At 37.0% G+C, this 12,840-nt stretch overlaps 1 protein-coding gene across 2 annotated transcripts in view; it reads left to right on the forward strand.

Moving 5' to 3' along the window:
• The first annotated feature begins 3,998 nt into the window (after positions 1-3,998).
• The window catches only part of EP300 (EP300 lysine acetyltransferase), a 78,195-nt gene continuing 69,353 nt past the window's right edge, over positions 3,999-12,840 (forward strand). For both annotated transcript variants that reach the window (XM_060694583.2, XM_034402905.3), the window contains exons 1-2: positions 3,999-6,046; positions 12,050-12,702. In XM_060694583.2, the coding sequence (XP_060550566.2) occupies positions 5,953-6,046; positions 12,050-12,702 (747 nt within the window). In that variant the 5' untranslated portion in view covers positions 3,999-5,952. The remainder of the gene's footprint in view (positions 6,047-12,049; positions 12,703-12,840) is intronic.

Genomic DNA, 12,840 nt, shown 5'->3' on the forward strand with positions numbered 1-12,840 from the left:
GGGTTTTCTGAAGGAACAGTGATAAATATAAGCATGGCACTAAAAGTATGTGTTTTGCTATGAATTAAGTGGTAAAATGTATATCAGAAAGTGTTGTCTTCTGAATTGTGGTAGATGCATATGAACATGAGAATTTTAGGTTAGTGATAGTTAGATATGATGCTCTAGCAAATGATGATAATGAAAGACCATGGTTTAAGGGAAATTATGTAACATTCTAAATGAATTTGACCTGGGGGAAAATAGTTTGTTAGGTGGCATGAATATGGGAACAAAGAGACCCAAGGATGAATGAAAATGGTTATTTGATCAATATCTGATTAGAAAAATGATGGTTTGTTTTTGAACTTGAGATTTAAAAATAAGGCTATCCATATTTACAAAGACAAAGTAATTAAAAGCATGACTGTTTTGATTATAAGTGATGAAAGACTAACAAAAGATACAAGTGTGAGGAACAGACAGTTACTTGACCATTAAGTATAAATCATGGGGGGAAAGAACTTGAAAATAGCAAAAATAGAACAACTGCAGAAATAAAAAAATATTAATCTATACGAAAAAACATGTCATCTCACCACAGAATGACTAGAAAGTGGACATAAGAAAGCAGATATGGAACCATCCTGGATCAGAGTAACAACAATTATTTTTCAGTATGTGAAATAGAAATGTGTGAAGTTATACTACTGTAGTGGAAAGTATGAAAAATAATACTAGGCAGAATTAAGTGAAAAAAGTTATGGGTTAGAAAACAACCTGTACACACAAAACAATGTTTTGTGGACATATGGAAAAAATGTGGACAAGAGAAATATATTGTATAACTTTAGAGAAAAAAGAGTTGAATGTATTCCAAAGCAATAATTAAGATTAGGTAGGGGCAGAGAAATGGCAGAATGTTAATGGAAATATAATAAAATAAATGCCTTTGGAAGTGTGCAAAACCTGCTGAAGAAGGGCCTCCACAGAATGAATAAAATTAAAAATAATCAAATTATTTGTGATGAGAGAATACTGGAAGGAATATTTTAAAGGTTTGTATGGGAATCAGGGGTTTATTGAAGAGAGGAACTGAAATTAATGAATGCTATAAACATCAATGTCTAGGAAAAGAAAGGATGAAAAAGTTAATACTATGAGCGGATCAAAATGGTTAGCCTGAAAGCATGCATGTGATGAGATATATGTTAATATATAGATATGAAATAATTTAACATGTGCTTTGAGATGGAGATGGGTAGTTTCTAATTTGATAAATAAATGTGCATAAGGACTATAAAGATGATTAAGAATGACTTACAAAGGAAAAAATAAGGAAGATGAATGCAAACATTACAGTGAAAATTTGTTGAAAACCCTTGAGATAGTATTCTGCAGAATTCTGACTCAAAGGGTAAAAGAGGTAGTAATAAATAAAATTTAGGATATGTGGTGCAGCATTATCCTGAATAGCAAATTGTGTATATTTTTGTTTTTAGTAGGTTATTGAAAAAGTTATGTGTGAGAAAGCAAAGTATTTTATGTTGTTGATTTAGATAAGGCACATAATAAAATAAATTGACCAATTATGGAAAATGTTGCACAAACATGGAAGTTGGTTACAGAGTATGATAAGGGAGATATATGATGTAAATACAGCATGAAAGAGAAAATGGAATACTTGGCAAATAATCATTAAGCAGGGAGGAAGCTGAAGATGCATCACCCCTCTATGATTACTTCCTGATTATGTTACAGATTTATACGATCTGAAGAGAAACCCAAATCATACAAATCTATAACATCTCAACCTTTTGCCTAAGATCAAGTGCAGATATTATGAATATTTTGACTGGAGATATGAATGTGTATATTTTTATATGCAGCAAACTCATTTTATTGGTTGAGAAGCCAAATATTTTATACTGAATGTTAAATATAATTTATGATATAAAAAGGTAGGTAAATTAATATATTGATAATCAATATAACTTAGTTGGACAGAGAAGATAGAGAAAACAATTGTAAATTGTACATAAATTATGAAACAGAGCATATAGATGAATTTGTATAGCGTAGTGGAATGTGTATTAAAAATAAAAAATGGAGAAATGTTAAAACAAACAAATACTCTTCAAAAGTTGGAAGGTTTGCAAAATAAGACTATGTTGAGAGAAATAGAAATGGCTAAACAGAAATGTGCTTCTGCTCATTTTGTTACCTGGATGTGAGAACTAGATATGCCAGGAGAAATATAAGAGTAAGCTGGATTTAGAGGGAATAGTCTTTAGAAGAGTACATGGTAAAACTAAAATAGGATAAAAATGAATAGGTGCTGAATGAATGTGAGTTGAAATCAGATTTGAATGAATAGTATGAAAGTAAATTGAGGTAGTTTGGTGACAGAAAGAATCAAATTGTAAAAATATATATGAAGGAATGCTGAGTAGGAGAAGAAAAAAAAGAGTGAAAACAAAGACTGAGAAAATTGGAATTGAGTGGAATTCATGAGATCTTCCAAAAGAGAATTTAAAGAACAAAAGGCAATGTATGAAGTAATAAATTGTCCTAATGAAAGGAAGGATTGACAAATATGAAGATGTATAGTGTTGGCCTAAACTACATTTAGCTTTCATTTTCTGGTTTAATCTCAAGCTTTTAATTTATTTTGCATTAAAGTGCTTACCCTGAAAGGGAATAATAGCATGATGTTAGAATGTAAAATTAATACAGTAATGTATCTGGATACTCTGTATCCATTATATGATGTACAAGTCAAAATATTGTAATGCAACCAGAAAAGTATTCTTAAAAGGTGTTCGGTTAAAAACAAGAATATGAAAAAGTAATAAATGCCAAATGAATGTGAACACAATGAGTGAATGACCAACGAGAAAGACTTTTATATAGTTTAGTCATAGAGAATGAGAAACAAATCACAAAATGAAAATATGGAGTAGGAAGAATGGAGAAGACTGAGAAAACTGTGATTGGATGGAGTTGAAAAGATCCTCAAAAGAAAGAAATGAGAAGTTTAAAAAACAAAAGGTAATGAAGAATCAGTGAATAATATACGTAATGGAAGCAAGGATGATTGGAAAAGGAAATTTACATAAATATTATTTACACAAATTACTAGATGTCTCTGTACAGGAGAGATATATTGAATTGCATTTGTACAAACTAGTTTTTTGTAGATTTCTTTTATTCCCTTTTATTTCTTTTATTTATTCTCCTCAGCACTTTATACCTTTTCTAGTCTTTGCCCAACTTTGCTTAGCCTGAAAGTGAATATCAATGAAGGGTAATAGGTACGTTCAAATGACCAGGCAGTTTTAATTACTGACTAGAAAGAGGCCACGTAGCCTATAGTTTAATGAACTGGTTCCTCATCTCCCATGATAAGGATCTAGGAGAGAAAGAGTGGAATCCTCACGTTTCACAAATACAAATATACGACAGGAGAAAGGGCTGTTATTTATGCTTAGGGGCTTCTCAAGAGAATGATCCGTTCACAGAGAACCGAAGGGCAAGTGGCAAGCATGGTTATCTATATACATCCCGCCAATCCGCGTTCCTTTAACCTCCACAGAGCCCGATTTTTGTAGGAAGTCGCGGGCACCGAGAGAGCAGTTCGGCTCGCGGTACTACACATCAATCCAGGCACAACCAAGTCCCCACGTCCTCCTGCGTAATAAAAACCTCTTCTTCGCTCAGCTGAGTTTCCTTTTCCTTTGGGAGCGTCAGACATTGATTCTGACAGGAAAGCGACAATTCCGTGTTGGGCAACACGGATTGTTCGATAAAAGTCCTTCCCAACCCCGCCTTGTGCCTGTATTTTGATTGGGGTCTCTCGGCCATACTATCATACGGAACGGCTAACAGTCATGATTTATACATTGGTGGACACAGGCGCACAGCGTCGTCGTCCTTTTTACATTTGTGTATACGTGAGAAAGTGTTTCGCTGACCAAATCTTTTGGCCGCTACGTCTAGGCTGAGGTGTTAAGGCAAGTGGGTAAAGGAGAGAAGGAGGCCCCGCTTCACACAAATAGCTTCTGATGCGCATTTCGGCCACGGTCGGTTCCAGGATTCACAACCTCCCCCCCCCCACCCCCACCTCTGGGTTATAATAGGAGTGGCCTAAGGAAAAACCTCGCGGCACATTTCGGCCGACTGAAAAACAGTAAGGAGAGGAGGGAAAAAAAAGATAAGTTATCCTGCCCCTTTAAGAAATTTAGGCGAGAGAGTTTGCGGAAGGGATCACTTAAGGATCGCAAGCCGAATGGGTGAACTAGTCTCGTGACCGGAGCTGGCCCCGCCCCGGGATCTCCCCCCTCCTAGCCCTCCGCGTTCCATTGTGTGTGCGAGCTGCGTGCGTCCCCGCCTCTCCTTTTCTGGACACGCCCTTTTTTCTCTTGGCTCATTTCCGGCGCGGCCGCTCGCTTCCCTCTGAGGAATCGGGAGAGTGAAGAAACAACAGCCGCCATTTTGTTGGTGTGTGAGCGATTGAGGGGAGGGAGAGAACGAAAAGCACCGAGCTAGGCGGGTACAGCCTTGGAGGTGGAAAACAGCGGCAGAGACCTTCGGCAACTCAGGGCCCCCGGCCGGCCAGACCCGAGACAACCTGAAACCTCCGTGATATACCCACTGTACTAGCCTCGTAGCCAGTAGGGGAGTACGCACTCCCGGTTTCGGCTAGAAACTCGGGACTCCGGGTGGACTCCACCCCAATTCCTTCTGGCAATTGAGCACGTTCGCGGGTCTAGGAGACCGCTTCGCCTCGATTTGGAGAGCTGCTGCTGCTTCTTCTCTGAACATCTCCTTTCCTGTGGCTCTATATGGTGGAGAGGAGACGGGGCCGCTGCTGAAACGCCTGAGGCACGGCGTCTCCAGTGCCGAGGAGAGCCTTATCCTTTCCATAGATCAAGCGCTCGTAGCCATCCGTATCCTCCGGGGAGGGGGGGAGAGGCTGAGAGAAGGGGGGAGGGGCCGCTCCTGCCGCTTCCTCCTCCTCCTCCTCCTCTCCTTGCTTTGGGATCGATCCCGTCGTCTCACCAGAAAGGGGTACCCTGCCGGAGAGAGAGAAAGAAAGGAAAGAAAAGGAGGGGTGGCAGGCGCGCGTCCTGAAGCCCACCCTCTCCAGCTCCCATCCCGGGATCTCTGCTGCCTCCATCGGGACAACAAATCTCTCCTCCGCCTCCTTGTTCCTGCACAACAAGATGTGAAGCGGAGATTCCTGGGACTTAGCTTCATCCTCCTCCTCCTCCTCCTCACGGCTCCCTTTTCTGCAGCCATTAGTGATTAGCAGGGACGGCGCAGGGGGAGTTGGGGGGACCCTCGGTACGTTCCGTCTGCGATCCCCTTCCCCAGCCCCCTTGTTCACCAGCGTAGGCATTTTCCTCCGTTGCAGGCTGGTTTTGGAAGGAGTAGGAAAGAACTGCAAGCAAAGAAAAACGATTCTTTCTCTCTTCGCCTCTCCTCCTTCGCCCGCCTCCTTGTGGCGATGAGGAGGAGGAGGACGACGCCGAGGAGGAAGAGGTTGATGGCGGCGAAGAGGCAGCAGCAGGAGGAAAAGACGACGACCCCCCGGAGGATGAAGATGGTGGTATTGGCGGCGGTGGCGAGGAAGCACCAACTGGTCTACGGCCGGATTTAATTCGATTTGTACATTTACCGAGCCCTTTTAATTGATTTTAGGAAGGGTTTGTTCTGTTCTTTTCATCCTTGTTTTTCCCTGTGGCCCGGAGAAAAGACTGCTTCCACACCCTGTTTCCCATCTCTGTTCCCCCTTACTCACTGCTATCCAACAGAAATCGATCTCGAGGAGCGGAAAAAGAGGAACTTTGTCTATTTCTTCAGTCCATTTCCATACTGCTCTTCGGTTGATTTTGGATCACAGAAAACGGCTGAAGGCATTGGGGATCCCCATCTTCAATTTGGGCTCTGTTTGTCTAAAAAGAATTAAAAATGGCCGAGAATGTGGTGGAGTCGGGCCCGCCTTCAGCCAAGAGGCCTAAACTCTCTTCACCGGCGCTCTCTGTCTCTGCAAGCGATGGCACAGGTCAGTCTTGGGCATAGATCCCTTAATTTTACCTTATCACAAATGGACTCTCTTTTTGGACAGTCTTTTTGCCAGTCGGATATATTTCTTTCCTCTGTCTATCTACTTGTTTTAGCCTATATTTTGAAATATTACTTTGGATATTTAATTGACATTAAGCTTTATTTCTTTTGAAGGGGCTGTAAATGAGTTGATGCTTACCTCTGAGTGCTTGCAGCGCTTGAAATCTTGTGAAAAGTGTTCTTTATTGCATAGTTATTATCTGTGTGTTGATATAGTGTCTTTTCTTCAAATCTTAAACTCATTTAATCTGAAGAGTCCTTATTTTTCATCTTTCCACTGTTCTGATGGCTAAGTTTTAATTGCCTTTGTTTCCATCAATTATTTAGTACTAATATTGTTTCATAAAGAAGTGATTACAGTTGCTGATAGAATTCATTTTGATGCTTTTGTTAAGACAGCTTCATTAGATCAATACTGAATATAGACTTGGTCATCTGCTTTTGTTCAGAGACTAAAATGTCTGAATTTCCCCTGAAGTCATGCCTTATTTGTAAAGATGAGTACAGTAACACTTGTTTACATATTTATTTATTTATTGAACAAATCAATTAGATAGAAATACTACAACTCTTTTGAAATTAGCGATGCATGTTACAGGTGTTCATTTGGTAACAACTGTTTTTATAGGTTCTCTTGGAAGTTCAGGCAACTATACCCCCTGTAAAGAATAAATTCGCTGCAAAAGAAAAAATGTGTTTCCTGAGATTTCTGACTAGTATAGGATTAGTCTGTGCAATAGTTATTTTAATTCATTTTATTAGAAGAAATTAACTGGAATCCTTCAGCAAAAATGTAGACATTCTGAATATTAATGGTAGCCAGACTTGTTCATTGAATTTGTTTCGTACTGCATATATAAATGCAAGGGAAAATGGCTGATTGTATTTGATAGGCTGTATGTGTGTGTGTTTGTCTGAATAGTGACTGGTTGGATACATTAGGTAATATGGAATGCTGCTTGTGTTTAGTATTTACTTCCAAACAATGTTTCTATTTGAATCTGCAGTCTTTCTTGGTATCTCCTGCAACTTCAAAGATATGTAGGTTATTTTGCTACCAAGAGCATTAGTTTCACTATTTGCAGGCCTAATATAATGCTTACCTGAAAATCAACAAGTTCCATTTTGCTAATAGGAAAGCAAGATTGGAGTCTGCCTTCAGAATTCTTTGGGGTATATAATACTTACCTTTTCAGATTTATGCTATAGAATAATCCTTATTAACATTGTACCCGTTTCCTATGCAGACAATTGAAAATAGCCATCCTGATTTAAAGTTGCAAGTCTGTGCACTTTTCTGAGACTATAGTCCATTGAATGAATTCATAATCATATAAGTATAGTGTGAATGAATACAACCCAATGTGTATATACTCAGATATAAATCTTACTGGATTCAATTAACTTTTTCAATGAATGCTTCTTTTGCCAATGAAAATGGTACACTTTTATTTTCCTCAAAAAGCCATAGTTTTTGCCTTTATAAACCATTACATCTTTCCAATTTGTTTTAGAAATATAAATCAAATTAAGTTTGTTGTATTGACTGTTTTAATTTGTTACCATCATATCCAAATAGTTGCTACATGTTTCTACCTTTTCATTAATCATGAATACAAATTTTATTTTTGTTGGTTGAATCCTCTTTGAAATAATAGTTAGATATTTTCAAATATAGTAAGCTTATACATATTAAGTTATTTAAATATATTGCAACTAGTGAATTGCTAGTTTGACTTTGTTTTAATATTCAGTTTTCTAAAGGTGTGAAGATATCTGTGATTTAGTGTGTTCTGATAAAAGCTATGCAGAAAAATGTTACATATGTAAGAATAGTAAACCTCATAGTTGCAACAAATTACTAACATATTTCCCATAATGCTGCGTCACAGTGCTGCATCTTTTTTCTAGCTATTACATGCTCTAGATTCATTTTTCTGTTCTGTTGTTGTTTTTTTGTTTACTCTAGTTCTCTAGAACATGCACAGGTGTAAATGCTAAATTTATTTGGGAGCTATGGGAAAAGAGCCAGGAATCCATATTTGTTGGCAAATTGGAAATGCATCTACATTATGTAATTACAATAAAAATTATTGTTCAGTCACTAAGTCATGCCCGACTCTTCGGGACCCCATGGACCACAGCATGCCAATTCCCCTTTCCTTCACTCCTCCACTGTCACCTGGAGTTCCCCCAAATTCATGTTCATTGGGTTGATGACACTATCTAACCATCTCATCCTCTGTCATACCATTTTCCTTTTGCCTTCAATACCAGAAAAATAAGGAAGATTAATAGATATAATTCTATCTTTATCCCCAAAAGTAGCTTTATTCCTTAGAATTTCTACATATGATTAATACAGTTCTCCCTGAAACATTTTGCCATAGTTATCAAGAATACCTTGTATACTCAGCATTTTTCATGTAGGATTTTAATGTTTTATTGTTTGAAGATAACCAAACCCACTCCAAATGAACTAAAGGAGAGGCAAAAAAAAAACTGCTTAACAACATAAGCATGAAGTGAATCAAAGAACACAGCTATAGTTATTTACTGAGGTAGTGTTTTTTGCTTATAATCCTGCTCACAATATTTTGCATCTGTTTTTTCACATAGATTTTTGATTAAAGTCATCTTAGAATGCATTTCATTTAGTTGTATTTCTGCAGTTAAGGTATGCAAGTCCTATTATGCCTGCTAGCAAACTCTAGTTGTTCTTCACTTTAATGATACTACATGTACAAGTTCTTTTTTTTCTTTTCCAGAAATGAGTTGTTTCTGTCATCTTGCTTATTTTGTGACTACAGAAAAACCTGTAAATAAGTATAGTGTATGCTAAACAGCTTGGCAGGTACCAAATTATTTGGACTCAGTAAGTTAGGTCTAGGAATTCTGAAAGGAGTATTCAACTGTTTCCTCTATCCTTCAGGCATATGTTTTAAAGTCATCACAGTTTTGAATCGTTTTGTGCTTGTTTCAGAATTTTGAGATGCCTCTATTTTTGACAAAAATTATTCCAAATGTCTGAAGAATTATAACAATATTTGATACTTATATATAAAGTCTGAAATAGACTTTCTGTAAAAATGAGAATATTACATTAATAGTTTAGCATTTTGTATAGGCATTTATAAAAAATAATGATGTGAGTAGAACTTACCATCTTTTGGTATAAGTAAGGAAAAAGGTAGTTGAAGTGAGAAACTCTTACAATGTTCCTTGTTTCTGGTTTGTCATTTCATGGCAGAAGTGATTATCACTTTCCTAGGATTCAAGAACACTAAGGAAGTGGTAGCAGGTGTTTTTGCTTTGATGTACTATAGGATCCTGTGGATCTCAGATCCCAAAGGGAGTTCTGGCAAAGAAGCATGCCATTTCAGTTTCCATCTGTGTTATATGTGGTTGCCATTGGCTCTTTAAGGAGCCCTAAGATAAATTTCTGAGAGTGTGTAGAATATATAGTCTCTTGTTTTTTCCTTCCTTAGAGAAGAGGTTTATTCAAATTCTCACTTAAAGCAGTTATGTCATCTGCTGTAATTGTATTTCAGGCAAGTTTCAATAAGTGCTACTAAACTAAACATATAATATATTGGTAGGTGGTTGCTTTTCTGCAATCTGTATCATAAAATGCATTCTCCATCAACCAATGCCAATAGCTTCTGATTTTTAAAATAGAAATTGCTTACTTACTGAAAAATATATTTCTTAAAAGATCATTAAATGAAGTTTGTTTTGTATGTCAGAATTTAATTTCCAATGAACATGCAAACTAAATTTCAAAATTTATTTTTGAAATGGAAATATACTACTGCTTTAATAGTTGTAGATAAATTACATGGCCTTAAAATTGGAAAAGTGAAAGTTCTGAAAAGTATTCAGTTACATATGTTTACATGGTATCTCTGAATACCAGCCAATGTGATGTAGTTGTTAAACAATATGCAATAATACTAATGTTAGTTCCAAAGGTGTGCTCTGTACAACTCTGAATTGAATAATCCATGAATGGAGAAGGGGATGATTATGTTGATTCACCTTTCTGTAATACAGCTGGTTATATTCCCCCAAATGTGCTCTGTTAATGAGCTGTGTGAGGAGGTAGCAATAAATTGATTCCCTGCCTCCTTTCTCTAAGAGGAAGACATGTTGAATTTTTGTAGCCTTCAACAATACAGAATACAAGTTGATACACCTCTGGAACCATTATGAAGGCTTTACTTGCAAGTAAATATGATTATAATACCAAATAATAACTGAATTTAAGAACTTAACTGTCAAATTTAGCTCCTGTTTAAGGGGTAAATCATAAAATTAGAGTGAAAACTACATTAATAACCTATTAATATTTATGCTTATCATTAATATTTGCACCATCAGAATATTTTGTTCAAATAAATTGAAAATTGTTCATTTATATTAGTTCAGTGTACAAAGTCAACCGTATGGCATCATGCACTTTTTTTGCACATATAAATAGTGGCAAAGAATATCACTATTTAAATAGGTACACTTCTTGATTGCCACGTTGTTTTATCAGCTGTCCTAGAAATCCTTTCTAAGGTGGGTAAATTGAGGACCCAGTTTGTGGGGGCAATAAGCTGACTTTGTATAAATATACAAAAGGATGAAGGCTATTGCTTAGCGCATTGTAAGCCGCCCTGAGTCTCCGGAGAAGGGTGGCATATAAATCAAATTAAAAAAAAAATACTTTAGTTTTGAAAAATGGCACATATCTGATTTAAAAATAGCAACAAACATTGAATGTCTTGGATATTTTGCTAAAACCCACCGTTTTGTCTGATCTGCCTTGTCACTAGAAGAAGCTGCTACATTTGTTTGCAAATGTTACATTTTCAGAACTACCGTTGAGGTATATTAACACACTTTAAAGTAGTATGGTAAACTGTTAAACTTGTTGGGTAGGAGAATTTGTGCCTCTTGGAGCAATTTTTATTAATAATTTTAAAAATAAAGTCACCCTAGAATTTGCCATACTTCCAAAACTAATTTTAAGAGAAACTGCTTGTAGGCATTGGTAGTCTTCCTTTAGGTTTTTCCTTCAGCAGATCTTAAAGCTGTCTTGGGGGGGATTCTGGAATTTTAGAAAGCTGTTAAAGCAGTTCAAGATTTAATTGCAGGAAGCTTCTGAAAGGCAAATATTATAAAATCCAAAGGACTTGGCTCAGTTTTGTATTTCTTTTAAGATTTTTACCTATTGAATATCTTGAAATAAAGACTGTAGAATTAGAAAAGTTCATCCTTCTAGCATATTGTGTCTGGGCTATATTATGTTCACACATTGAATAATTTTGGCAATAGAACCAAAATGAGATTGCAGTTGACTTTTTTTTGATCATTCAGAAACATGGAATAAGTTGATCTCATGTTTCTGTATCTTCTAATTACACAATCTTTAAACTTGTAAATTTTGTAGGTCAGTTTCAGCAAAATAGAACAATTTGTCTATTCAGTTTTCACCTGGTAAACTTTCCTACTAGATGTGATGGATCATGTTAGCTGACAAGTTATAGAACTAAAAATTAGGCAAGTAAAGAATGGAATTGCTGAATTGTGTTTAATGCTATCTATTTCCCAGCAAAGTCTTGCTGAAACAATGGTGTATAGGCATGTGCACTGATTTGCTGCTCTTAGTTTTTAAGCACTGAGGTTAGTAGCAACTGTAAGATGTCACATTTAACATTTGAGAGATATTTAAAAGCTTATAAACCTGGAACCAATGTGAGTTAATTGATAGTGTTGCACAGCTGAACTGGGTATATTAAAAAATATTATTCAATGAAATTTGAGAGGGTTGTTGAGGTGACATTTTATTTAAAAAAATTAGTCTAAAGCAAATTAGATCAATACTGAAGAAAAACCATTCAGCTGAAATATTTGCTGAAGTGCTCTAAATCATTTTTTTAACTTTTCTCTCCAGATTTTGGATCTCTTTTTGATTTGGAACATGACCTACCAGATGAACTTATCAGCTCCTCGGAACTGGGACTTACTAATGGTGGTGACATTAATCAACTGCAGACTAGCCTTGGTATGGCACAAGATGCTGCTTCTAAACACAAACAGTTGTCAGAATTGCTACGAGCTGGCAGCTCGCCAAACCTTAATATGGGAGTTGCTGGGCCACCACAAAATATGGCCAGTCAGCCACAACAGAACAATCCTGGAATGGGAATCTTAAACAGTATGGTCAAAAGTCCCATGGCTCCACTGACATCTCCAAATTTGGGGATGGGTACAGGTGGGCCAAATCAAGGTCCATCAACTCAGTCCACTGCAGGAATGATGCCAACAGTAAATAGTCCAGTAAATCAGCCCGGAATGGGAATGAATGCAGGAATAAATGCTGGCATGAATCCTGGTATGTTGTCTGCAGGAAATGGGCAAGGAATGATGCAAGGACAAGTTATGAACGGTTCAATTGGAGCTGGAAGAGGACGTTCCAATATGTCATATCCAAACCCAGGAATGGGAAATGCTGGTACTCTAATTGCAGAGACATTACAGCAAGGTTCTCCTCAAATGGGAGGGCAGGCAAGCCTGAGAGGTCCACAGCCTGGAGCAATGAACAAGGTATGTCAAAGATTTTATTTTGAATATTGACAATGAAAAATACAGTTTCAAAGTGCCATCCTTTAGGGATATTTTGGGTGTCTTGCCAGATGCCTCCAACATGTTTGCAGATGAAACATATAATACATATAACACAAA

This window comes from Pantherophis guttatus, chromosome 7 (assembly GCF_059756535.1).
Source record: "Pantherophis guttatus breed Tessera chromosome 7, ASM5975653v1, whole genome shotgun sequence".
In the NCBI taxonomy this organism is placed as follows: Eukaryota; Metazoa; Chordata; class Lepidosauria; order Squamata; family Colubridae; genus Pantherophis; species Pantherophis guttatus.